Raw genomic sequence first — 27,455 nt, 5'->3', positions numbered from 1 at the left:
GGTGTGTGTGCAGGACACCCTGCCAAGGAGCACTGCTGCCCCCAGTGGCTAGTGGAAAGTATACAGTAAGTGCTCACTAAAGGGTCTTCTGGAAGGTATACAACAAGTGCTAGCTAAAGGTTCTCCTGGAAGGTATACAGCAAGTGCTCCACTAAAGGTTCTCCTGGAAGGTATGCAGTAAGTGCTAGCTAAAGGTTCTCCTGGAAGGTATACAGCAAGCGCTCACTAACGGTTCTCCTGGAAGGTATGCAGTAAGTGCTCACTAAAGGTTCTCCTGGAAGGTATACAGCAAGTGCTCACTAACGGTTCTCCTGGAAGGTATACAGCAAGTGCTCACTAAAGGTTCTCCTGGAAGGTATACAGCAAGTGCTCACAGTTCTCCTGAAGGTATACAGCAAGTGCTCACTAACGGTTCTCCTGGAAGGTATACAGCAAGTGCTCACTAATGGTTCTCCTGGAAGGTATACAGCAAGTGCTCACTAATGGTTCTCCTGGAAGGTATACAGCAAGTGCTCACTAATGGTTCTCCTGGAAGGTATACAGCAAGTGCTCGCTAAAGGTTCTCCCGGACGGCACAGGCAGCAGTGTCCAGAGTTGGGGACCAGCCGGGGTTGGGGTGCGTGTCGGGGGAGCGTGCACCGCGCGGCTGCAGGCAGGGCCCACTGGAGTCTCGGTGGCCCCGCTTCCCGCCCGGCGGGCTGCGCAGCTGCACCCTGGACACGCTCACGCCCTGCAGGACGCGGGCGATTGTGAAACCCGTCCTGGCGCAGGTTCCCGCTGATCTCGGGGACAAGGCCGCCGCGTCCCCGCAGCTGGCCGTGGGGCTGGGCCCGCCCCGCCCACCCGCCCCGCCACCTCCCTGTTTTTAATCTGACATTAAAAACCAAGAACATCTTGGGTGTTTGTACAGCGTCTGGGAAATTCCTCCTTTATCTCGGAGACAAGGCTGTGTTCTTTCCATGGCCTCCCAAGGGGCTTCTGGCCAGAGCGGGTGCCCGGGCGGGGGGCGCCTGAGCAGCTGTCCGAGCTCGGGCCTGAGCGCCACGCGTGCGGGCCCCGGCCCTCCCCGCCCCTCGCAGGACCAGACTGGCCAGAGTCTCGCCAGCAGGCGCCACGCGCGGGGGCCACGCGCCAGCCCAGCCCCGGAAGTGAGAGCAGGACACGGGGGACAGAGGGTGGCCACAGCCGGGCCCTGCCGGCTCCCCCAGAAGCGCCCCCGCCCCTCCACACGGCTCCCCCCGTCGAGACTGAATTGGAAACAGAACAACGGGGCTGGGGTGAGCCCCAGGGGCTGCCGGCAGGGCAGAGGAGAGACGGGGCACGGCCGGGCAGGGGGTGCGTGTCTGCACATCCGAGAGTGCCCTGGAGAGGGCTGAGAGCAGGACGCGTGGGATGGTGTGTGAACAGGCAGGTACATGCGCTGCGTGCGTGCACATGTGTGCACATCTGTGTACGTCTGTGCGTTGTGTCAGTGTGCATGCGTGTGCTGTGTGCTGGGCCTACGTCCACGCATGTGCTGTGTCTGTGTCTCGAGCATACACCTGTGTCCAGGCATGTGCCGTGTCTGTCTGGGCATACACCTGTGTCCAGGCATGTGCCGTGCCTGTGTCCCGGGCACACACCTGTGTCCAGGCATGTGCCATGTCTGTCTGGGCATACACCTGTGTCCAGGCATGTGCCGTGCCTGTGTCTGGGCACACACCTGTGTCAGGCATGTGGCGTGCACACAGGAGGAGAACAGGGCTGGGCCTCTGCCTTCCTCCAGCAGACACGGAAAGTGTCTGTCCTGGGACAGGCTCCAAGCTCCGCGGGGCGGCCCTGCCCACAGGAAGCCCCACCCAGCCCCTTTCCCGCCCCCACTCCGCCCACCCACGCCCAGCACACGTGACAGGTGGGGGTCTCCCCTTCGGAGGGCGGGGGCGGCCCGGGCTCTGGAAAGTGCTGTCTCACTGTGCTCCAGACGCCAGCCTCAGCCGGGTGGTATTTAAGGAAAATAATATTTTCCATTAATAGTCAGGCCGGGCAGCCAGGAGCAGCCTGGACAGCGTGGTCTGGCACGGCCCTGGGCCGACGGTGCCACCCGGTGCCTCTGTCCACCCCCTCCAAACACGGACACGGGTGACCCCACCGCACCACGCAGGGGGCCGTGGAGAGGAGCGGGGACACGCGTGGCAAGGCCCGGCCACAGCCCAGGGGCTGAGAGGAGAGAAGGGGGAGGGGACGGGCGGGGCCTGACCGTGCCCAGACAGGGACGGAGCCGCAGCGTCCCTGGGGTATGGCGTCACGGCCCCGAGGAGGGACACAGCCTGGAGCCAGCACTCGGGAGGGCACCCAGCCACAAGCACCCACTGAGCTTGCAGGGCCATCCGCGGCAACAGTGACCCGGGCCCACCCACGTGGACAGGACGGGATGACCGGGGCCCCCATGTGGACAGGACGGAGTGACCGGGGCCCACCCACGTGGACAGGACGGGGTGACCGGCACCCACGGACATGGACAGGACAGGGTGGCCGGGGCCCACTGATGTGCACAGGACGGGGTGACCGGGGCCCACGGACATGGACAGGACGGGGTGGCCGGGGAGAGGGTGGACGGGGCCTGCTGATGCGACAGGAAGTGGTTCTCTAGGGCCATTTCTGCCCCTTGGGCTGGGGCGGGAGGACCCTGCTGTCCCCTGCTGGGCAGTGTCTGGGTGACCAGGAGTTCCCTGGGGTAGCCGCACTGCAGGCCCTGGACAGGAGTGGACGTCTGGGGCGGCGTGCAGAAATGGACCACGGCCACGGGTCTCCCCAGGGCCAGGCAGGGGGGCCTTCAGGGCCTGTCCCGCATCTCCGGCCCCAGCCCCGCTGCTGACCGGCCTCACTGGCGGGTTCTCCCCTGAGGCCCTGGGTCAGGCCAGGGAGCCGGAGACCCACCACGGCAGCCCGGCCCCATGGGGAGCACTGGGCCCCGGGGCCAACAGCAGCAACCCGAGGAAGTGGTGGGCGGGCCTGGCCCTCGGGACCCCTCTCCCTGCACCCCGTGTGCCCTTCACCCACGCTCAGCCTTTCACACCTGTGGGCAGCACCTGGCGGCCCAACCGTCCTCAGGCCTCCACCGCCAGACACTCCACTCCACAGACACAGTGCTCACGGTCACCGCCTCAGGCCTGGCCACCGGAGGAAGACAGTGCTCACCGTCATCGCCTCAGGCCTGGCCGCCGGGCGGGAGACAGTGCTCACCATCATCGCCTCAGGCCTGGCCGCCGGGCGGGAGACAGTGCTCACCATCATCGCCTCAGGCCTGGCTGCCGGGAGGGAGACAGTGCTCACCGTCATCGCCTCAGGCCTGGCTGTCAGCAGGAGACAGTGCTCACCGTCATCGCCTCAGGCCTGGCCGCCGGGAGGGAGATGGTGCTCACCGTCATCGCCTCAGGCCTGGCCGCCGGGCGGGAGATGGTGCTCACCGTCATCGCCTCAGGCCTGGCCGCCGGGAGGGAGACGGTGCTCACCGTCATCGCCTCAGGCCTGGCCGCCGGGCGGGAGATGGTGCTCACTGTCCATGCCTCAGAACGGCTCTGGCATGGGCAGGCAGCTGAGAGCAATGACTTACACCGGAGTTTCCCAGGGCTCTCGGGATGGGGCCTCTGTCGGTTTGCTCAAGTAAAGGGGTTTTCAGGGCCAGCGGGAGGGTCAGACCCTGGGGACCGCTGGACAACGCCGGGAGGCCTGGCCGTGTGGACACCAGGCTTCGGCTTCCTCCGTGGGCAGCGCCTCCTTCCTGCCAAAACTCAGCCATGTCCACACACTCAAGCCACGTGGACTGACCGGGGACGGCGGCAGCGTGGGGTGGGCATGGTGGGAGACACGCGAAAGAAGGAGAGAAACCTGCTCCATGCACTCATCCATGAGTTCAGCCACACGCACATACACACGCGCATACACACACGCATACACACGCACATCCACACACGCATCCATACGCATACACACACGCATACACACGCACATACACACATGCATACACACACGCATACACGCGCATACACACACGCATCCACACGCATACACATGCGCATCCACACACGCATACCCACGTGCATCCACACGCACATCCACACATGCATACACATGCGCATCCACACACGCATCCATACGCATACACACACGCATACACACGCGCATACACACATGCATACACACACGCATACACGCACATACACACACGCATCCACACGCATACACACGCGCATACACACGGTCTTCTGCACTATCCACTTCTTCATGCACTTCATCTATGTGCTTCGTCCACATGCCTACCCATGTGCCTCATGCACACGCTTCCCCCTCACATCTGTGCACTTGACCCACGCAAATGGCAAAGAACACGGGCCGCCCCAGGCGCCTCCTCGCCAGTGGCCCGTGTGTGCAGGCGTGCGAGGCTGAGGTGGCCAGAGGACACCACGGGTGGGGCCCGGCTCACAGAGCCCTGCAGGCCGCAGTGGCACCGGGCACCCCTGCCCGGGCACGCGCTGCCTGAGAAACAGGCCCCTGAGCCCGTCTCGCCGGGACGCTCTCGTGGCTCCCATGCGCGGGGATGCGGTGCCACAGCCAGGCCCGGGCCGGAGAGACGCCTGGAGCCTCCCGCCCCCGAAAGCACGTCCTCTCTTCAGAGAAAACCGGCGTCACCGCGGCCTCGACGCCCAGGAGGGCCTGCCGCGGCCTGCCACGGGCCTGCGGTGCAAGGACCACGGGGCGAGCGCCTGCTCTGCACAGTGACCCCCGTTGCCCGGAGCCCGGCAGGGGGCGGGGGCGAGGGTCGTCGCCGACTCACCTTCTGTCCCTTCACTCCGTGGCAGTCGCATTTCCCACAGCCAGAGCCGGCACAGCCTCCGCCGCCCTGCAGCAAAGGAGAGAGAGGCGGTAAGTGGGAGCCCGGAGCAGCCACGGGTTCGAGCCCGCCCCGAAGCCCCAAGACAGCCCCGGCCCGACGTGCCCCCACTTAGCCCTCGCCGCGAGGGTGGCAGCACGAGGCGAGGACGCGGAGGCAGAGAAGGGGTGAGTCCCCATTGCAGCCGGGCCAGGCCGGGCCTTACGGGTCACGGTCGCTGGACCCTCATCCCACACGGAGCGAGCAGCCTGCCAGGGAGGGGCAGGCCAAGCTGACCCCGACCAGCTCCGGAACCTGGGCTGGGGGGCGGCCGGGGGTGGGAGCCCTCCCAGGGCCCTGCGCGGGGAGCAGACGCATCAGCTGCTGCCCCGGAGGGAGGCGTTCCAGAAGCTTCCGCCAGTGCCCCCTGGCACTGCCCAGCGCCACGCTCAGGCCCTTCGGGGGCCCCAGCCGGGCTGCGCCAGGAGCTGGCGGGACCCACAGAGAGAGCGCAGGACCCCGCACGGACCCGCTGCTCCCAGCAAGGCGGGCAGCGGGAGCAGCCGTGCCCACGGCCAGACGCGCGCGTCCCGCGGGCCACCGCACACCCCACAGGCTGGGGGGCCGGGGAGGGGGGCTGCAGCTCTCCGCCCTCGCGCCTCAGACAGACAGCGCCTGACACCTCGAGGCTGTTTGTGCAGGAGGTTTTATTGCCAGAACTTTCTACAGCCCGGGGCAGTCTGAAGGCCGGCCCCCGAGAACTGTCTGACTTGGGCAGCATCGGCCCTGCCGAGCCCCACAGCCCGGGTGGTCCGGCAGTTGGTGCCGATGCCAGACAAAGCAGAGCCGCGAGTCCACCGAGCTCAGCCCCTGCCCCCCCCTGTGCGGGAAGGTCTGGCTCGAGGGGGCGTGTGGGCTGCGGTGCCCCCCGTTTCACAGGAGACCCGCGCCCCGCTCCCGACGCCCACGTGCTGGGTCCAGCCGCCCCACCCCCAGGCGGCAGCCCCTCCCCCCACAGCAGGGCTGCGCCCATGCGGGTCCCTCGCGCCCTCCGACTGTGCCCGCCCGCCCCGCAGCAGCCTCGGCTTCCCCAGGGTGCGAGTGGGGCCCGGGGGCTGCAGAAGGGGCCACCCCGGCTGCTCCGCTGAGACAGGCCTGGCCCAGGTCAGAGCCCCGCGCTCCGACACAGCATGGCGGTGCCAGGGCAGGAAGGGGAGGCATGGGGCACTGCTGCCATTGAAGTGGAGCGTTTCCGGCATTTCTCTGATCTGTGGACCAAGAGGGCCACGCGAGGGGCTGCAGGCGGCAGGGGCAGGAAGGGGAAGCCCGAGAATGCTCCCCAGAGCGCCAGCTTCCTACGGAGAGTGCCAGCTGTGTGAGGGAGGGGGGAGAGGGAGGGGGAGCAAGAGGGAGCTGTGAGGCACAAGCATGAGAGGCGTGGAGTATGTGTAAGAGACAAAGCATGCGTGTGTGGGGGTGAGAGAGCATGTGTGTGTATGTGTGTGAGAGAGAGAGAGCATGAGAGTGGGTGAGAGCACGAGTGTGGGTGAGACAGCATTATGAGAAAGTGTACAAGCGTGACAAAGAGCACATTTGTGTGACAGCATGTCAGGAAGTGTATGAGAGTGTGAGGGAGCGAGCAAGTGTGAGAGAGAGAAAATGTGGGTGAAAGTGCGAGTGAGGGTGAGTGTGTGAGTGTGAGAGAGATGGCATGAGTGTGGGAGTGTGTGTGAGTGTGTGAGAGAGCATGAGTGTGTGAGAGTGAGAAAGCATGTATCTGAGAGAGAGCAAGTGATGTGAGACAGCATGTGTGTAAGAAAGTGTGAGAGCATGTGTGAGAGTGTGTGTGAGACAGCGTGAAAGAGCATTGTGTGAGCATGTGAGTGTGTGAGAGTGTGTGAGAGCATGTGTGAGAGCATGCATGAGAGAGCATTGTGAGAGCATGTGTGAGAGCGTGTGTGAGAGCATGTATGAAAGAGCATGTGTGTGAGAGTATGTGAGAGAGCACATGTGTGAGAGAGCATGTATGAGAGCATGTATGAGTGTGTGTGTGTGAGAGAGAGCGTGTGTGTGAGAAAGTGAGAGCTTATGTGTGTGAAAACATGTGTAAAAGACAGCATGTATGAGAGAGCATTGTGTGAGAGAGAGCGTGTGTGAGAGTGTGTGTGAGAGAGAGCATTGTGAGAGGGCATGTGTGAGAGCGTGTGTGAGAGCGTGTGAAAGAGTGCGTGTGAGAGAGCATGTGTGAGAGAGTTGTGAGAGTGTGTGAGAGAGCGTGTGTGAGAGAGCATGTGTGTGAGAGTGTGTGAGAGAGCATGTGAGTGTGTGAGAGAGCATGTGTAAGAGCATGTGTGAGAGTGTGTGTGAGAGTATGTGAGAGCATGTGTGAGAGAGTGTGTGAGAGAGCTTGTGTGTGAGAGAGCCTGTATGAGAGTGTGTGTAAGAGTGTGTAAGAGAGCATGTGTGAGAGAGCGCGTGAGAGAGCGTGTGAGAGTGTGTGTGAGAAAGCATGTGAGAGCGTGTGAGAGAGCGTGTGTCAGAGTATGTGTGAGAATGTGAGAGAGCGTGTGTGAGAGCGTATGTGAGAGCATGTGAGAGAGTGTGTGAGAGCGTGTGTGAGAGAGCATGTGTGAGAGAGCGTGTGAGAGAGCATGTGTGAGAGCGTGTGAGTGTGTGAGAGAGCATGTGTGAGAGCGCGTGTGAGAGAGCGTGTGAGAGCGTGTGTGAGAGAGCATGTGTGAGAGAGCGTATGAGTGTGTGTGAGAGAGCGTGTGAGAGCGCGCGTGAGTGTGCTCACAGATGTCCACTTCCAGAAGCCCCATCTGGACGGAGTTCAACAGCATGAATCCTCGCCTCTGCACTCTCCTGCCTTCCCATTCCAGCGTTAACCGTTTTTATGGGCCTCTCAGCCCACCAAATAGGGGCATGTGGCCGCAGGCCAGGCGCAAACAGCTTATCTTTCAGATTCCTTTCGCATTCCCTCTGCGCGCACAGTGTCAGATGGTTGTGCACTGAGTGCTCCCGCGTACTTCCTGCCCGAGCTTCTGGGGAATCTTCGGCATCACCCTCTGGCTCGGGGCCGAGGAGGAGCGGAGGGGGCAGAGGTGGGCGGCACGCGGCCCTCGGGAGGGAGCTGGCTGGGCACCCGTCCATCAGGTCAGCTGAGCTCCGACTCCGCGCGATGGCCTCACCGAACATGCTGGAACCGGCCCCTCCCGGGGCTGCTGGCGGGGAGCATCCACCCTCCCCTCCCCGACAGGCCCGGCCAAGGAGGCCGGGAAGAACCGGGCATGTTTCTCTCCTCGACCCCTGGCCACTGTGGCTGGTGCCGCCTCAGCCCCGGCCTGTTGATGGCTCCAGGAGCGACTCAGGGCCTGGGCCCCTCCCGGCAGCAGCTCGTGGGGGTGTCGCAGGGTCCCCCGTCAGAATTCCCAGAGCCGCTTCCAGGATCCGCGGCCTGTGGGCGAGCCCTGGCTCCTTCCCCGGCACGGCGCGGTCCTCTCAGTACCACAGGGAGCGACACTCCCCCCAGTGCTGGCTGAACGCAGCCCTGATCACTGCCAGGTGTGGCTCCCGAGCCAAAGTGTGTGAGTGTGTGTGAGAGATGATCCAGTCACTTCCAGAAAGTTCCAGAACATTCCACTCGGGCCTCCAGCCAGGACAGAGCGGACAGCTGTGTTCACAGGAGACGGCCCTGCAGGGGGAGCCTCGTTTCTAGGGGGGAGGGAGCTGGGCCCGGATTCCGGCGGGGGCGCGAGTCCCTTCACGGTCCGAAAATATCTGGGTCATGGAGCAGCCTCGGTCTCCCCGGGTGCTCCGCCCTTCAGACGCCCCCCGGGCCCCGAGCACCAGCCCCAAACAGTGCACACGGCACTGAAAACCCAGAAAGAGCCAAATGCCGCCGCTGAGGGACAGTTTCTCAAACGCCCACACTGCTCTCCGCGTCCCGTCCGCTCGGGCCCTGGGGTCCTCCAGGGGCTGCAGAGTCAGGCAGCTCTCGGACGGAGGAATAATCCCCGTGGCTAAGGCAGCGCATGAGAAGAGCAGCCGGCCTGGGAACCGTGGACTCGGACTGGCCTACCACCTGCAAGTGTTCCAGAACATTCCTGCTCTGATTTGAAAACGACCACGAGTGTTGATACATTCTTGGCAAAAAAAAACACAGACACGGGGAACCTCGCTGGACTCGGGGCCCTCCGCCCCACGTGTGGGCAGGGTCTGGGGCCAGAGCGCTGCCCTCGCCCCCGGTGGGCTGGCACACGTGTGGGCATCGGAGGAATTATTCCTCGTCTGGCAGCTTCTGGCTGCACTGATCTCTGAGCCTGTACCCTGGGGCTGTCAGGGGCACGGACTCCTGGAGGGCGCGGGGGAGAGATACGTGTGAGAGTGTGGGACTGTGTCAGGGGCACGGACTCCTGGAGGGCGCGGGGGAGAGATACGTGTGAGAGTGTGGGGCTGCATGTGAGAGCGCATGAGAGCGTGAGGGTGAGTGTGGGTGAGAGCATGAGCGTAAAAGCGAGCACCTGTGAGAGAGCGTGAGCGAGAGCATGAGAGTGTGTCAGAGGTGTGATGCAAGCGTGTGAGAGAGCACGCGTGTGAGAGCGCGCGGCACGAGCCGTGTAAGAGAGCACGAGCGAGAGGCTTGTGAGAGTGCGAGGTGCGGGTGAGAACGTGCCTGAGACAGCATGTGAGAGAATGTGAGTGAGTGTGTGTCAGAGCCCTGTGTGAGGGAGTGTGAATGCGTGTGTGGGGCCACACACTGAGTGGGGGAGTGCGGGCCACGGCTCCTTCAGCCCCTCCCGGCTGTCCCTGGACGCTGGTGCTGGCGGTGTCCCGTCTCCCCGGGATGAGGCGCAGCCCTGCCCAGCTGACCGCAGACGCAAGGGGCCGCACAGAGGGACAGGTGACCTGCACGGGGGGGGGGGGGGGGAAGGGGGGCTGGCGGGGCAGCGTGTCGGTCTCAGGGCCACGGGGTGGAGACCAGGACAGTGGGCCTGGCTCTCCCTGAGGTGCTGAGTCTGACACAGGCAGTCTCATGCACAGGCACACTCACACACACACAGACACACACACAGGCACACACACAGACACACACACAGGCACACACACAGACACACACACAGGCACACACACAGGCACACACACAGACACACACACAGGCACACACACAGACACACACACAGGCACACACACAGGCACACACACACAGGCACACTCACACACACACACAGGTACACACACAGACACACACACAGGCACACTCACACACACACACAGGCACACACACACACACACACAGGCACAGACACAGACACACACACAGGCACATACACAGGCGCACACACACACACTCCCACACGCACACGCTCACCCACGCACAGTGTCCCTGCGCGCCCTGGCCGTCCTGCAGAGCTGCCCCGGGAAGGGAGCTGAGGCACTGCCCAGGGGCTGTGGGGGGTGCCATGTTCTGCGCGGGCCCCTCGCAGCGCCCGTGTCTGTGCCCGCCGCTCTCCTGAGCCCCAGCCCGGCCACGGGTCAGACCCCTCTGGCAGGGAGAGCGGCCCGGCCGGGCCTCACACGGTGGGTCTCACGGGAAACCCGGGCAGGGAGCGGCGGGGGGCGCGGGACATTCCGTGCCCCCCCCCTCGGGCACAGAAACCGCCACCGGCCGCCAGCTGTAGAGCCGCGGTGCGGGCGCCTCGCCACCTCGACCCTAAGTGGCACCTTCGAGCCACCCACGGGCGCGAGAACAGCCCTTGTGGTTAGAGGCACGGCCACAGCCGGGCCACAGAAGGCAGCCGAGCCGCTGGCCGCCGGCCCCTGGTTTCCCACTGACCGCCGTGCCCGGCCCACCCGGGGGCGGCGGCACCCACCCTGCACCCGCCATGGCTGCACCACTCTCCCGGGGAGGGGCCGAGAGCTCCTCAGACTCACGATGGAGCAAGGGAGCGAGAAGCCACGGCGGCAGCGTGGGGCAATGGCCTCCCACCAGGAAGCCTCCCCGCATCTCTCGATCTCGGCGCGGCAGAGCCGCGGGGGTCAGCACGGCCACAGGGAACCTCGTGCCAGCACGTCCTGCCACGCCTCTTACCGCCTGGAAGGTTCTGGAGAGCCTTGGGCCAGAGTCCCCCGGGCACAACTCAAGGACAGGCTACCCGCCCAGCCCCAAGTGGCCGAGCACTGTGGACGGGGTCGTGCACTGCCCCCCCCGGAGCCACCATGCAGAGCTGTAGGACCTGGGGACGCCCCCGAGGCTCCGAGTGGAGCAGCCCTGGGCAGCCCTGCGGGGTGGCCCGTCCACGTTCAGGGGCCTCCTGCCCCGCACTCAGTGAAAACACCCCAGAGCCAGCAGCCAGGGCCGGCGGGTCGAACCCTGGTACGCAACATCCCCCGAGTCCCCCCAGCCTGCCCGCCGGGGCGAGGCAGCCGCGTGGAACGACCAGCCGGGACGTGTGAAACATTAACAACCGGACGGCCCAGCAGGGAGGGTGCCTGCTGGCGGCTGACCCAGGCACCCCACACGGTGCCTCGAACCCCGCCAGGAGCCAGCCCTGAGCACCGCCGGGGGAGCCCCCAAATCAAAAACCCAAACTGCAGTGAACACACACTCGCTTTGTCACGATCTCGGGTTCGGGTGGACCCGGCTTGGTCACGCTGCCCAGCGGCCTCAGCACAGCGGTTTCCCCGAGGTGTTTTTAATGGCCAAGTCGCTCGGGAGAACTCGGATGCTGGCTGGGGTTCGAGGCCTGCTGTGTTTCTCATCACTGATCAGGTCCTGGAGGCACCAGGGGCGGGGCCTGTCACTTCCTTCGGGGCCTCGGAGTTTCCAGGCGCATTTTACCTGTTTAAGGCAAACTTCCCCGTGCCCTGCCTGACCGCCACTCCTGCCCTCCGTCCGCCGGCCTCGGCCAGGGAGCCCTTGCTGTGCCCAGGACACGGCCCGGCCAGTCGGCCCGGGCGCGGCTCTGCCTCGGGGGCGCATCAGCAGGTGTCGGACACCCGGCCCAGGAGGCCCCGGGGGGGCCGAACACACACATTCCCGCCCCCCCCCCCCCCGCCTCTTCCGTGCCACCCTGAGGAGTGCTGGGACCCGCCCGAGGGAGCCGCCGGCCGGTCCTCGCAAAGGGCCACAACCCCCGGCCCGGGGAGGTGACGGGGACGGGATCGACACCCGTCTCCGTCCACCGGAGGGCGCTGGTCGCCCCTTCCCGGTACCTCCCCTGGGTCCCCGTCTGCACCCGACCCCGCAGACCAGGCTCCGAGAGAGCTCGGCCACCGCCACCACGGCCCCCGCCTGGAGCACGGCCCACCCGGGGACAGCGGCCGGCACGGGGTCTCTGCCGGAACATTCTGGAACCCAGCTGGGAGGGGGCACAGCCAGCGGAGGTGTCTGAGGCTGGGGCTGGGCACAGGACTATGGAGACGGAGCAGCTCGCGGCCTCAGCTCCCACAAGCCGGGCGCCCTGGAGGAACTGAGCCCCACAGAGGCCCACGGGGGCCCCGAGACCAGGGGGGGCCTGAGGTGCAGGTGGCGAGGAGGTCCTGAAGGGCCACGCCCCGCCGGCCCCGCCGTGAGGGACCCTCCGTGCAGCCCCAAACCAGCGTCCCACGGGCACGGCGGCCTTAGTCCGCCAAGGCGCCCGGCCCCTCCTGCTCCGGCGTCTTTGCTGGGACAAAGGGGCAAAGACCTCCCCAGGGCCGGGAGGGACGCGCGGCCGCACTCCGGGATCAGCAGCGGAAACAGGAGACGCGAGGGGGGTCCACGGACACAGGCCACACAATGCACGGGAAGGAAAGAACAAACAATGTGCTTCGGGGAAACACATGTCCCCCGCTGATGACCCCCTCCCACCTGGAATTTCCAGGTTAGGGGCGCCCGGCCCCGGTGCTGACCTCGCCCCTGCCGAGCCTTCCGCCCCCCTCCCCAGAGGACCCCGAGGCTGGCGGGGGCAGATCTGGTCCTGGTCACGCATCCCCGCCAAGGCCCCCGGCCCATCTGCCTGGGGGGGTGGGGGTCGCAGACATGCCTCCAGGTCCCGGGGAGAAAACGCAGCGTCCGGACTGTGGGGCCTGTTTGTGTGTGTGTGGGGGGGGGGGGGGTGGTGGGGGCCGAGACCCGCCTCTCGGGCTGCCTGGGACCCGAGCAGACCCGGCTCCTCCGGGCCAACACATCTGCAGGCGCGTCCCCGGGGAGGCCCGGAACATGCTCTGGGCGGCCGTGCGCGGGGGCGGCAGCTGTGCGCAGGAGCCCCCTCCCCCCTCCGGAATTCCGCGGGGGCGGGCGCGCCTCCTGCAGCCCGTTTCTCACGCGTCCCTCAGGGGCCGCCAGACGCAGCCTCCAAGGGGAGGCCCCGGCTGGGCCTGCAGGGGAGGGGCGGGGGGAGCCGGGGTCCAGAGATGCCCCGCACAGAGGGGATGCAGCCCTGCCCTGCGCCCGGCACCCCAGCACAAAAGCACCGACTCCAGCCCCGGCCTGGCTCCACCCCAGGGGCCTCTGTCCCCCTGGCCACCGCCCGGGCCCCAGGGGACGGCGTGTCAGAGCCCAGCGCACTGGGCCAGAGCTCGGGGAGGAAGCCTCGGGAATGTTCCGGAATGTTCTTTACATGCCTCCCTCCCCAGACTCGGCACTTCCGCCGCCCGCCCCCCCAACTGCTGCAGGCTAGGGGGGGGGGGAAGGAGGGAGGGAGGGCCCCCTCGTCCTGTGTCACCCCACGCTGCTTACCAGGTGCCTGGGGACCCCAGCCTCCGCCATGCCTGGGTGCTAGCTCCAGTCAGGAGGCCCGTCCACCGCCCAGGTGCCTGCAGGCTCAGGGCTGCCGGCCCCCCGAGGCCCTGCGTGCACTCGGCTGTCTCAGGGCAGGGCAGGGGCAGGGGCCGGGGGCCCGGGCCAGCCCGGTCTGGCAGCCGCTGCACAGGGTGGGCAGGCAGGCGGGCGGACAGTCGGGTGGACAGGCTGTTCCTGGCGTGCACCGGAGGGCAGGCTGACCCCCGGCGGGAAGCGAGGCCCAGCCCCAGGTCACACCCACGTGGGCCAGCTGCGAGGGCAGGAGCCGAGGACGCGCCCGACCCTGCTGTCCGGGAGCCGCCCGAGGCCAGGGCCCGAGTGCCCTCGGGACCCAGGGGTCTCAGCAGGAGGCCGAGGCCGAGGGGCCCCGGGAAGGCACCGACGGGCGTGACCCGCTCCAGACCGGGCTCGGGGCGCCACGTCTCACAGTGGGCGGGGGCTGGCCTGGCGCAGGGCCCCCCCCCAGTGGCCCCCGAGTGCACAGCCAGGAATGTGCACGCTGGTGTGGCCCCAAACAGCAAAATCGGAAAATAACCGAGGGAAACGCTTAACGGGGGCACGAGCATGGCGGACAGCCCCGGGGCCATCCCAGACAGTGAGGGGCGGCCCAGGAGACCCCCTCCCACAGACTCCGCCTGGACACGGCTGGCAGGGAGGAGGGGCAGGGGCTGTGCCTGCGAGGCCCAGAGGAGACGACTCAGGGAACAGAGGGGCGGCAGGCAAGGACGGGCAGGCCGGGGCAGGGCAGAGTAAGGACGGGGCAGGACAGAGTAAGGACGGGCAGGATAGGGCAGGTCAGAGTAAGGACAGGGCAGGACAGGGCAGGACGGGGAAGGGCAGAGTAAGGACGGGGCAGGGCAGAGTAAGGGCGGGCAGGGCAGAGTAAGGGCGGGCAGGGCAGAGTAAGGACGGGGCAGGGCAGAGTAAGGACGGGGCAGGGCAGAGTAAGGGCGGGGCAGGGCAGAGTAAGGACGGGGCAGGGCAGAGTAAGGACGGGGCAGGGCAGAGTAAGGGCGGGCAGGGCGCGGGCACGGTCTCGCGTCTGTGGCTGAGCTCTGCAGGAGGCTCGGGCGTCACTGGGCCACGGAGGGGGCAGGGCTCACCTGCTCGGTGCTGGCTGTGCGGAGCCTGCCCTGACCCTCGCGGCCGCAGGTCAAAGCTGGACAGACGGTGGGGGCCCCTGACTGGGGGCACAGAGCCTGGCGGGGGCGTGTGCCTGCGGGGTGAAGGATTCAAGGGCCGGCCTCGCAAACGCCCGAGGAGCCCACGGCCGGAGAACGGGCTGGGCGGGGGGGCCGGGCCCAGGGCTCTGCGGGGTCGGGGAGCTGTGGGTTCCTGTCTGCAGATGCAGCAGCCGGCCCCCTCACAGGCCATGGGGCATTTGCACGACACCAACAGCCCGACCGGCCAAGCCGCTGGGGACCAGCCGCTCCCCAGGACCGGTCCTGCCGCAGGGGCCACACCCCCACCTGGATGGCCAGAACAGGCAGAAAACACCCCTTGGGCGGCTACCGGGCCAGCCTGACCCCACCCACGCGACAGTATACCAGGAAGGCCGGACAGTGGCGCCGGACACCCAGACCAGCTCTGGAGCCGCCACGGCCCGGGACAGAGGTGGGGGACAGGGGCCAACGGGCCACCCAGCGGGGGCCGGAGCCCCAGGGGAGCCACTCAGGTGGTCCTTGGAGAGAAACTGAGGCTCAGGGCATGGCGGGCTCATGTCCACAGAGCCCACCTCCCACAGCACGGGGCCAAGGGTATGGCCGGGCTGGTGACACCGTCCCCCAGTGACCCAGTGACCGAGTGACCAGTGGTGACACCGTCCTCCAGTGACCCAGTGACCCAGTGACCCGGTGACCGGTGGTTTCTGTCCCCCACAGCAGTGCCGAGGTGGCGAGGCCGACGCTGCGCCCCGGGGCCAGCGGGGGACCCTGGCCCCTGCTCTCCACGTGCCCGGCCAGAGCGCGGGGCGGGGCTGCGGGGTCAGCGGTTCCGGAAGGCCTGGCCGGTCGGCTGGCGGGAGGGCAGGCACCAGCCCAGGTGGGGGTGGGGGAGGGGCCCAACCCGGGTCTCCTCAGACCCGGCCGAGCAGGACGGCCCGGACAGAGGGCACACGCCCAGGACGCCCGGCACACACGTGCACGCACCCACCAGAGGCACGCACGACACACGGGCACACACATGCAAGCACGCGGGCACATGGCACGGCACACGTGCACTCGACGGCCCTGGCCTCCTGCAGGTGGGCGGGAAGAACCGCCTGGGGGCAGCAGAGCCGGAGAGGGGGGAGGGGGAGGCGGGACCGGGGCTGGCCGGGCCCTGGAGGACGCGGCCCCTGGAGGCGGAGGGGGCTCGGCCACGCTGTCCCTCACGCCACCGGCAGCCGCGGGTCCCAGACAGAGGCAGCGGGACCACCCGGACACCAGCACCCAGCCGCGGGGCACCAGGAGCCCCTCCCACAGGACCAGGGCAGTGGGGGCAGGGCTGACCTGGGCCGGGGTGACCCGCTGGCCCAGCAAAGTCCTCGTCCCAGTGCCCCCTTCTGGGCCGCAGGGCAGGATCTGCTCAGGGAGGTGGAGACACACACGTGGGCCTGTGTGTGCACGTGTGTGTCAGAGGAGAACAAGGCGTGTGCGTGTGTGTGTGTGTGTGTGTGCCAAAGGAGAGCAAGGCCTGTGGAATGTGTGTGCCAAAGGAGAACAAAGCATGTACATGTGTGTGTCAAAGGAGAATAAGGCGTGTGCGTGTGTATGCATGTGTGTGCCAAAGAAGAACAAGGAGTGTGTGTGTGCATGTGTGTGCCAAAGGAAACAAGGCGTGCATGTGTGTGTGCATGTGTGTGTCCATGTTTGTCTGCACGCGGAGAACAAGGCGTGTGCATGTGTGTGTGCCAACGGAGAACAAGACCTGTGCGTGTGTGTGTGCGTGTAACAGAGAACGAGAGGAGTGCATGTGTTTATGTGTCATAGTAAAGTAAGACATGTGCACGTGTGCCACACGTATGAGACGTGTCTGCTCGTGCCACAGGAGACTGAGACGTGTGTGCCTGTGTGTGCATGTGTGTCGTAGAACGTGTGTGTATAAATAGCACCTTAAATTAATCAGATCCTTTGACATCGTTTTGTCATTCCTGAAATGTCCCGAGTAGATGTAGAACATTTTTACTGGGGGTGGATTGCGGAATCTGGCGCGCGTCCTGCTTTCCCGTTTCCACAACAGAACCACATGAGAAGCCCTCGGCGCGGCCCAGCCCTGCGCGGGGCCGGCCCAGCCCGCCGAGCCCGGGGCACATCTGCACGGCTGCTTCGTCACTGACCCAGATACTGCGCGGGTCCTCCCCCAGCACTGCCGGCCGTCGGGGCAGACGGGCAAGGCTGGGGCGCGAGCCCGCACAGCCCCACGCACGGGTCACGCATGGCCCACGCATAGCCCCACACACAGCCCCAGCATGGCCCCACACATGGCGTCAGCACGGCCTCAGCACGCGCAGGTGGCGGGACAGCGCCCAAGGGAAGAGAGAGGAGAGGAGGCCCTGCGGGCAGGGGTGCGGGTGGGGAGGGCCCCGGGGACTCGGGTGCAGGGAATGTGCCCTGCGAGGGGACGGGTGCTGGAACAGCATGTGCCCGGAGCCCGTCATGCCCAGCTCTGCAAGGGTCTATCTCACAGCGATTCAATACAACAAAATCTGAAAAAGAAAATTTTAATTTTGGGGGCTGGAGCGATAGCACAGCGGGGAGGGCATTTGCCTTGCACACGGCCGACCCGGGTTCGATTCCCAGCATCCCATAGGGTCCCCCGAGCACTGCCAGGAGTAATTCCTGAGTGCAGAGCCAGGAGTGACCCCTGTGCATCGCCGGGTGTGACCCGAAAAGCAAAAAATAATAATAATAATTTTTTTTTTAAACTTGTGAGCCAGACAGCCGGGTGCCTCCTCCCGTCCCTCGCAGCCCTCGGAGAGAGGAAGGGCTGCCCGCGTGGTGCCCACAGACCCCATGGACACGCACGTGCAGGCCCCGCTAGAAGAGGGACGGGTCAGCAGCGTGGGCAGCTCTGCGGAACTGTCCAAGGAACATGTCTGCCGTGGCTCCGAGCCCGGCCCCCCTCGCGGGGACACGGGGACCCAGAGCTCGGCCCTCTGAGCCCCTGCATGGGCCCGGGCTCGGGGGGCAGCCCGCCCCGCCGGCTGCTGACGCAGGAACAGCCCCGCAGTGTCGGGGGAACTGGCTGAGTTTTCTCCCCCGTCACTCTCCCCCCGCCGCCGCGGCCTCACCAAGGCCCCCCGAGACCCTCGGCCCCCAGCCCGAGGCCAGCCCTGCCCTGCTCTGCCACGGGCCTCGGTCTCGCGTGCTGAGTCAGGGGAGCTCCCGCCGGCCGCCAGCGTCGTGTTCTCGAGATTTCTCAATGTCCATGTGTTTTCGCTTTCCCTAATCGCCGCGGCATCTCCGGGCCTGGCTGGCCTCACCGTCCTCCTCCTGGCTCAGGCCACGCATGTTCTCCCGACCACTCCCCCGAGCCCTTCTGACACCCTCTCGGCCGGGGGCTTCAGCTGCCCCAGGCCCTCCCATCCCTTTGTTCCCTGTCAAGCTGTCACAAGTGAGGGCCCAGAGCGACGGCACGGCAGGGAGGGCGCGTGGCTCAACCCCGGCCCCCCACGGGCTCCCCAGGCCCCGTCAGGGGGGACCCCCAGCGCAGGCCGCGAGTCAGCCCCGAGCACGGCCGGGGGTGGCCCCAACCAGAGGGAGAAACACACAACCCCGAACAAAGGGACCCCACATCGAAGGCGGACTCGCGGCCTCAGCCGGGAAAAGCAGAGGCCGTGGCGGAACCCGGGGACGAGCCCACACCCAGGCCGCAGGGCCGTGGGCAGGGGCGGGCTCTGGGTCAGCGGGGCTGTTGCTGCTGCTTGGACACTGGACACCCTCTCCTCAACCGCCCGAGAGTCCACTCCGCTGCCCGGGACAGCCAGGCGGCGGGCAGTGCCCTCGCGCCTCGGCCCTGCCGCCAACCCCGGGCCAGGGGCTGCTGCTCCCCCGGGGCCCAGTCCGAGCCGGGCGGGGGCCGGCGCCCCGAGGGCTGGGTGACGGCGGGGCAGCAGGCCGAGGTCGGAGGCGGGACCCTCGGGGGAGCCCCGGCCCCGGGCGGAAGGCACATTCCAAACGCCCCGTTCTCAGGCGGCCACAAAGCCACCTCTGTGCCCGGCGGGAACAAGCTCTGCTGTGTGGCGCAAACATGCCGCAAACGGTCCCCGGTCACACGGGGACCCGAGTCCTCACGGCCCGACACTCACAGAGCCAGCCCTCGCCTCACCCCTGCCGGCGGAGGGACACCCGCCCTGCCTCACACCCCTGCAGGCGGAGGGACACCCGCCCTCCCTCACACCCCTGCAGGCGGAGGGACACCCGCCTTCCCTCACACCCCTGCAGGCGGAGGGACACCCGCCCCTGCCTCACACCCCTGCAGGAGGAGGGACACCCGCCCTCGCCTCACACCCCTGCAGGCGGAGGGACACCCGCCCCTCCCTCACACCCCTGCAGGCGGAGGGACACCCGCCCCTCCCTCACACCCCTGCAGGCGGAGGGACACCCGCCTTCCCTCACACCCCTGCAGATGGAGGGACACCCGCCCTCCCTCACACCCCTGCAGAAGGATGGACACCCGCCCTCGCCTCACACCCCTGCAGGAGGATGGACACCCACCCTCACCTCACACCCCTGCAGGCGGAGGGACACCCGCCCTCGCCTCACACCCCTGCAGATGGAGGGACACCCGCCCCCCCACGCACGATGGATGCCAACCAGCACCCACGGGCAGAGTCTGAGCCGGGGCATCCGTGCCAACCTCAGGCTTGGCGGGAGCCTCCGCCTGCACACCTGAGCCCGGTCCCGAACCCACAGCCTCGCAGCCTGAGGCCGCTCCCGCCGCAGAAACATGAGGCAGGAAGGGCAGGAGCTGCCCCGCCCGTCTCACTGCACTCCTCTCCTGAAGCATGTCCCCCTCCCCCCAGGGCCCCCCGGCTGCCGCCACAGCCCCTTGGCCGGAGCCCCAAGGTCTCCAGTAAACAGCCCGGCCAGGTTCTCACACGGCAGGACGCCCCCTGCCCACGCGGCCTCGGCGCCTCCCGGCCCTTCTCACGGGACAGCAGCTGCGAGGCCTGACCCGGGGGATGACAGCGCGGGGCGGGAACCAGCCCTCCACAGCTGCGGCCCCTCCCCCGGCCCGGAGTGGGAACACAGGGACGAGCGGGAACGCAGGGACGAGCGGGAACGCCAGCCCAGCCGCCAGCAGGAAGGGACACGGGACCCCCACACGAAAGGAACACGGGAACTCCCACACGGAAAGGGCAGGGGATGCGCACACGGAAGGGACTCCTGAACATGGAAGGAACACGGGATCCCTAACATGGAACATGGGGGGTTTCTAACATGAAACAACGAGGATCCCTAACATGGAACACGGGATCCCTAACATGGAACAAGGGGGTTTCTAACATGGAACAACGAGGATGCCTAACATGGAACACGGAATCCCTAACACAGAACATGGGGATTCCTAACATGGAACATGGGGGGTTTCTAACATGGAACACGGGGATCCCTAACATGGAACACGGGGATCTCTAACATGGAACACGGGGTTTTCTAACATGGAACATGGGAATTCCTAACATGAAACACGGGGATTCCTAACATGGAACATGAGGGATTTCTAACATGGAACATGGGGATTCCTAACATGGAACATGGGGGTTTTCTAAAATGGAACAACGAGGATCCCTAACATGGAACACGGGGGGTTTCTAATATGGAACACGGGGATCCCTAACATGGAACACGGGGATCCCTAACATGGAACATGGGGGTTTCTAACATGGAACATGGGGATTCCTAACATGGAACACGAGATTCCTAACATGGAACACGGGGGGTTTCTAACATGGAATGTGGTGATTCCTAACCTGGAACACAGGGACTCCTAACATGGTAACAGGGAACACGGGGATTCCTAGCGTGGGACACGGGGATTCCGTCCAGGAGGACACCCCGAGGCCTCAGACAGCTGCTGCTCTTGGAGCATTCGCACCCCTCGGGGGTGACCAGGACGCACGGTCAGCGCCTGCCGAGAAGGGGTGTGGGCACATGCCCTGGGGGTCGCACGGCCTGGGGTGCCGTTGCCAGAGATGGGAGGTGACACGGCCCGGCCCACTGCAGGCCGGTCACCACGCCCCGGGCCGGGCTAGCAGGACAGCCCCTGGGAGCCGGACGGTGGCGGCAGACGGGCCGCGGGTCTCCCTGTGCTGGCCCCCGCGAGGGTGGCAAGGGGCGGGGCCTCCCAGGGGTCCGCGGGGCTCTGTGCCCCCACACCTGCCCCTCCCCCCGCCCCAGCGTCTGCCGGAATCCCGCCTCACTCCACACACGCACTCGAGAGTCTGGAAGCAGCACAAGATTCCAGAAAATTCAGGAGTGGCCTTGGGAGCCCGGGCCGGGGCGGGGCAGCGGGCGGAGGTGCTGACGGGCCGTCCTCACCCGGGCCACCCACCCGACAGCCGGCCGGTGCGGGCACCGAGGGCTCTGCCACAAGCTCCGGCTGACGGCCGGCCCACGCCAGGGCAGCGTGGACAGGACTGCGACGGGCCCGCTCGGCAAGGACCCCCTCGCCAGCCCCTGCCAACACCACGCGCCAGAGCCAGGGCCGGCCACCACAGACCCCAGGCTTTGCTGTGCCCCCAGGGCACTCTCAGACACTCCCTCCTTCACATCCCCTGTGTGCCCATCACAAGCTGAGACCCCCACAGGGGCCTGGAGCCGGGGCCCCGGGGCCCGTCAGGAAGCGTCAGCGGCTGCCCCGGCCGCGCGTGCTACTGTGACTCAGCCCTGAGCTCAGGACGCCGCGTGCGTCCAGTTTGCCTTAAAAGGTAGCCCAGGCCTGGCCGCCACGGCTGCTCTGGGCCCCGTCCAGCCTCCTCCCCCCGTGCCCCCCGCCCTGCGGACCCTCCACACAGCCGCCAGGTGGCCTGAGCTCCTCCCGCCACCAACGGCGCGGCTGCGGGAGCCCCCACGGCGAGGGAGGTGCCCCCTCCCCCTCCCGCGGGGCTCCCTCGACACCCCCGGAGCGCCCGTGCACCCCTAGAACGCCTTTCCCGTTTTCCTAGAAACTCCTGGCTCAGTTCCCAGGGGCTGAGCCCAGGCCCCGGGGCGGGGAAGGGGCGGCCAGCTGTGGCCATCTGCAGGGAACTCTCCAGGGTCACCCTCCAATTCCCAACCCCAGCAGACGCCAGCCACGCCCGACGGTGCCAGGGGCGGACGCGGCTTGGAAACCAGCTGACCAGGCACAGAGGGGCCGCCGGCGAGGCCCCACCTCGCTCCTGCACGGGCACCGTCCAGCACCCTGTCCACGGGAGTCCACTCCTCACTCCGGCCGCCCCCACGGCGCCCGCTCCCCACGCGGGACTCGCGCGGACCCACGCGCGGCTCACTGCGGAACCCACTGTCAGGCTGCACTTGGCCTTAGGCTGCCCCAGGGCCGCCCCTTCGGCGCTGAGGCTGGTCCAGGCGGGGCGGGCACCTTCCTCCTTCACCCCGTCTGACTGGCCCCTGCCCGCCCCTGGCAGAACTGGGGGGTCGGTGACAACTACCCTGCAAAGACAGCCCCTCGGGACGCAGCAGTGACAGCTGCTGCTCTGCGGTGGCACCAGGAGACGCCCACCAACACTCCCAGAGGGGCGCACCGCGGGGACTGACACCCTCAGCCCCCATGTGCTACCTTTGCCCCACCTGAAGTTCCGCCCCATGGCCCCGCCTACCTGCTGAAGCCCCACCTACCCTACCGAGGCCCCGCCCCATACGTGGCCCCGCCCACCCCACTGGGCCCCGCCTGCCCACCTGGAGCTCCGCCCATCCCGCTCAAGGCTCCGACCACCCCACCCTGAGCTGTTCCCAGGGGCACAGGGAGGTGGGGCGGCCTGGCCAGTGAGCACCGCCCAGGGCTCACGTCCCTGCCGCCCTCCAGCGGCCTCCCCAGCAAGACACGCGTGCCCATGGTTGGGCCGCAGGGGCTGCGACTGGGGGCCGTCCTGGAGGTCACTGTGTCCTCTGGCCAGGAGACTGGTGTCCAGCCTTCTGCAAAGACCCAGGCTTGGCCGGGCAGGCCCGGGGACCACGGGGACCCCCGCCCCAGGGACGAGCAGGGCCAGAGGAGGCCTGAGCCCTGGAAGAGGGGGCCGGAACGCAGACCCCCGCTGTGCGCTGGCCTGTCCACAGTGAGGAGCTGGTTCCCCCAGGGCCCCGGCCAGGGCCACCTCGGGGCACTCCCCAGCGCTCCCCACCCGACGGACCTGCCCCAGGAAGTGGGAACTCGGGCCCTTGGGGGCAGGCTGGACTCTGCCGAGCACAGAACCAACCGGAACCGGCTGGGGGGCACTCGGCTCCCACGCGCGAGGGCCACTCTCACAGCGGGGAGGGGCTGCCGACCCGCCCCATCCCCCTCCTCAGCCCGGGTGCACGCCTGCCCCCGACTGCTGTGTCCACGCAGGACGCCGGGCCCAGCCAGGCCTGTGTCCCCACGCCCGCGGCGCTCGAGCCCTGGGCAGCGGGGACAGTCCCGGGTGCCCGCTCCCTCCGCAGGGGCCGTCTGCAGATTCCCCATTCTGTAAGGGAAAACAGGGCCCTGCCCGCGCCCCGCGGGTCAGCGCCCCACGACAGTGCAAGGCGCTTCCCCAAAGCTGCCCAGGGCCTGTCTCGGTGCACGGGGCAGAGCTGGACTCGTACCGGGGGCAGGGGTCATCCCCGGGAACCCCGCAGGGAAGCCAAGGCTGGCCTGGCTCCTCTGCTCTAATGCCGCACAGCCAGAGGGCCAGGCACACAGTAGGTGGGCAGATGCTGCCCACTACAGGGGTGCAGGCACAGCTCCCGCATCACAGGGGTGCAGGCACAGATCCCGCATCACAGGGGTGCAGGCACAGATCCTGCCCACTACAGGGGTGCAGGCACAGCTCCCGCATCACAGGGGTGCAGGCACAGATCCTGCCCACTACAGAGGTGCAGGCACAGATCCTGCATTACAGGGGTGCAGGCACAGATCCTGCCCACTACAGGGGTGCAGGCACAGATCCTGCCCATCACAGGGGTGCAGGCACAGATCCTGCCCACTACAGGGGTGCAGGCATAGATCCTGCCCACTACAGGGGTGCAGGCACAGATCCTGTCCATCACAGGGGTGCAGGCACAGATCCTGCCCACTACAGGGGTGCAGGCATAGATCCTGCCCACTACAGGGGTGCAGGCACAGATCCTGCCCACTACAGGGGTGCAGGCACAGATCCCGCATTACAGGGGTGCAGGCACAAATCCTGCCCACTACAGGGGTGCAGGCACAGATCCCGCATTACAGGGGTGCAGGCACAGATCCCGCATTACAGGGGTGCAGGCACAGATCCTAACAGTATAGAGGTGCATACACAGATACGGTCAATACAGGAGCTATGCCCAAGAGGTGTGGATAGATGACCTTAACTACCTCAGCATATCATGTACTTGTACTCTGCACATACACGTGAGTGTACACGTATGCCACATGCCTGTATGCTCATGAGAAGCCCTTAAGCATCCAATCCATGACTGCTCCATGTGACAACGTGTAGACCGGAGCCCCTTCCTGAAGCTGGCCTGTTTTTGAGCGCTATGGGCAACTGCTCCCAGTCGCCCCGAGTTTGTAGCTTCTTCCCTGGCTCTACGGTCAGACGTCCACAGCCAATGCCGGGGGGCGGGCTGGAAGCTGCCTTGGTGGCGCAAAGACACGGGCTCCGAGAGTCATTCCTGCCTCGAGCGTCCGTGCAAATGCCCGGTGCGAGCCAGGGACCTCTGGCACAGTTTCCGAGCCAGGGTGAGCCTCCGACTCCAGGGTGAGCCTCCGACTGAGCAGACCTGGGCCGCCAGAGGCCAACCCTGTTATCAGCCACTCTCCTGTGCCAGGTACTTTCACTGAGCGCCTGGCCTCACGGGTTTTATTTTCCCTGAGGTCAGGAAAAAAATGGGCCATGAGCTACAAACTTGGCTCCTAGCCTAAAATAACACCCCAAAGTCATGTATGTCTCAAATGAATTATCCACTCGAGAAGAATCAAAAACATGTATTTCTATCATGTATTAGCAGATGATAACCCCATGAAAGAAGATAAAATATCTGTAGGTCAACAGAAATAATAAAAATGATGAATCGTCCAACTTTTTAAGCCTTAGAAGCCTGAATTCCAGAGCTAAGAAATACAGTCTTATTATTTTCAAGTATCTGGGAAAACAGAGTCTATTTATTGTGAAGACATCTGACAGCTATTTGCCGAGTCACCGGGAGACGGGGCGTGTGCGTTCCGTGTTTACAGGGGAGCGTGGTGAGAGCAGGGCCCGCGGGCACGCTGCCACGGTGCCCCGTCTTATCACAACATTATTGATTCTGGACCAGCGTCAGGGGCTGAGCCCAGAGCCAGAGACTCACTACCCAGATTTCAGGGTATTTTTTCCCATCCATGACCCATTTTCCTGCGCTGGCAACTCCGTGTCAGTTTTATAAGTCATTTCCTGACCAAAAAATTGGAGTTATTTTAAACCACTAACCCCGAATGGTCTTTAATCTCCGGAAATGGCTTTGGCCGTAATCAAAATCCAAAACAGAAAATCCTCGCGCGGGGCCAAGTGGCCGAGGCGGGCAGGGTGGGGTGCTGCTGGGGGCGGGGCTTGGCGCTGGGGTCCCGGCCAGCCCTGGCCAGTCCTGTGTGGGGCCGGGGCCCCGCCCGGGTGCAGCAGGACCAAGCCCCTGGGACGCGGAGAGGAGCCAGCCGCCCGGCACAGCTGCTTCCCGGGACAACAGCCTCCCCGGGGGCCCCCGGCCACCCCCACACAGCAGGGCACGGCAGGGAAGGGGCGGGATGGTCCTGGCCCGAGCACCAGACCAGCACCCCGGGGCTGCGGGGTCCCCATCCTGTACCCAAGCAGCTCATGGCCCCAGACCGGCACTGGGGTCCCCCAGGGGGACACGGTTCTGGGCCTGCGTGGGGCCCGCTGTGGGGTGGGTGGGTGACCTGCATCACTGAGCCCACCCTGCTCCCAGGCGGGGCCCCGCCCTCCTGCTCACGGGCCAGCAGGCACAGAGACGGGGAAGAGCCGGGCTGCGTCCTGGGAAGAGTCTGAGCCCAGAGCCGCCTCCCTGGAGGTGCCCGGCCGGGCGGCCACTCTCTCAGCTCTGCACCCACGAAAGTGGAGGCTTCCCGGGGATACAGGGAAACCGAGTCCCGACCCCCATGGGGGACACTGTTCCCTGCAGGAAGCCGGATGGAGCAACGACATGAGCACACAGTGGGGAGGGGGTGGACGGTCACCTGAACCCCGACTCAGGATGGGCGGGGGCCCGGCCCAGCAGAGTGGCCGGGCCTTGGACAGTCCCTAAACACACCTGGAAATGGAGCTCCGGGGCCGGCCACAAGAGGTGTGTCAAGGCTGGGGACCGGGAGGGTACTGGGCCCACTCGGGGGGCGGGGGGCCACTCTGACGCCTCTCAGATGAGCAGAGCAACGGGCACCCTCAGGTGCCGAGGGCCGCGGCAGCCGGGAAGAGACGCGCCGGCCACCTCCTCCACCGAGACAAGGGGAAGGCCTGCCCGAGGGCCGTGTCAGGAGGACACGGTCAGGAGCCACTGCCGACGCGTCCCCCGGCAGGGGCTGGACACGGCACAGCGGACGGCCAAGCCGGGAGGGTCGGGCCAGGCGGCCCGAGACCGTGGCTTCCCGCTGCCCTGTCCTCTGCTGTGACCCAAGCAGCGGGAAGCGGCCCTGCCACGTGGAGGCTTCTCCGCTGAGACGCCACTGCAGACCTGCAGCAGAGCCCGGAGGGTCCAGCCCGCAGACCCCCGGCTCGGGCACACACGGGCACTGGGCAACCCTGCGGGCGCACATTTCTCCAGGGCGCGGATTCGAGCTGAGCAGGGCCGTGCCGGGGTGATCAGGCACGGAACAAACTATTTACAGAAAGGTCCGGCTCTGTGTACGCTTCCCAGCCGTGTTTAGTCTGGGGATCACGGGCCCGGCTCTAAACCCGGAGGGACACCTCTGTCCTCCCCACAGCTCCCCAGACCCTGCCGTGCTCACACGCCACGTCAGCCTCCTCACACGGGACCGTCAACCCGGCCACACCCAGTGTGACATCTAAGGCAAGGGAAGGTCCTGGCATTCCACGACTGCCAGAGCACAATGGACACGGCCTTGTGGACCCACCTGGACAATGGACACGACCTTGTGGAATCACCTGGACAATGGCCTGGCCTTGTGGAATCACCTGGACAATGGCCTGGCCTTGTGGAATCACCTGGACAATGGACACAGCCTTGTGGGCCACCTGGACAATGGCCTGGCTTTGTGGAATCACCTGGACAATGGACACAGCCTTGTGGAATCACCTGGACAATGGACCTGGCTTTGTGAAATCACCTGGACAATGGCCTGGCCTTGTGGGCCACCTGGACAATGGACCTGGCTTTGTGGAATCACCTGAACAATGGTGGGCAGTGGCCAGGGTGGCCACACCATCCCCCCATGTCCTCTCTGAGCCGCAGACAGCACGATTATCTCCCTCAAGGGGCTGGGGCACGGGGCTCTGAGGGACCACGGGGCCCCCGGACTCTGCCCCGGGGCAGGACGGGCGGGAAGGCTGAGCTCTGGGTGGCACAGGGTGGCAACCCGAGAGCAGTGACCATGAGGCCAGCAGGGCCGGGACGGGGGGCGCCGGGGACCCTGCAGGGCCAGGTCACCCCTCACGGCCCGACACGGGGCAGCTGGGCT

At 66.3% G+C, this 27,455-nt stretch overlaps 1 protein-coding gene across 1 annotated transcript in view; it reads right to left on the bottom strand.

Annotated features, from left to right (window-relative positions):
* COL4A1 (collagen type IV alpha 1 chain) overlaps positions 1 to 27,455 on the bottom strand; it is a 59,402-nt gene that overhangs the window by 28,009 nt on the left and 3,938 nt on the right. The window contains exon 2 of the mRNA XM_055146137.1: positions 4,814 to 4,879. Within this exon, the coding sequence (XP_055002112.1) occupies positions 4,814 to 4,879 (66 nt within the window). The remainder of the gene's footprint in view (positions 1 to 4,813; positions 4,880 to 27,455) is intronic.

The sequence above is a fragment of the Sorex araneus genome, chromosome 1 (genome assembly GCF_027595985.1).
Source record: "Sorex araneus isolate mSorAra2 chromosome 1, mSorAra2.pri, whole genome shotgun sequence".
Classification (NCBI taxonomy): domain Eukaryota; kingdom Metazoa; phylum Chordata; class Mammalia; order Eulipotyphla; family Soricidae; genus Sorex; species Sorex araneus.
This window is presented reverse-complemented; position numbering and strand designations above follow the sequence as displayed.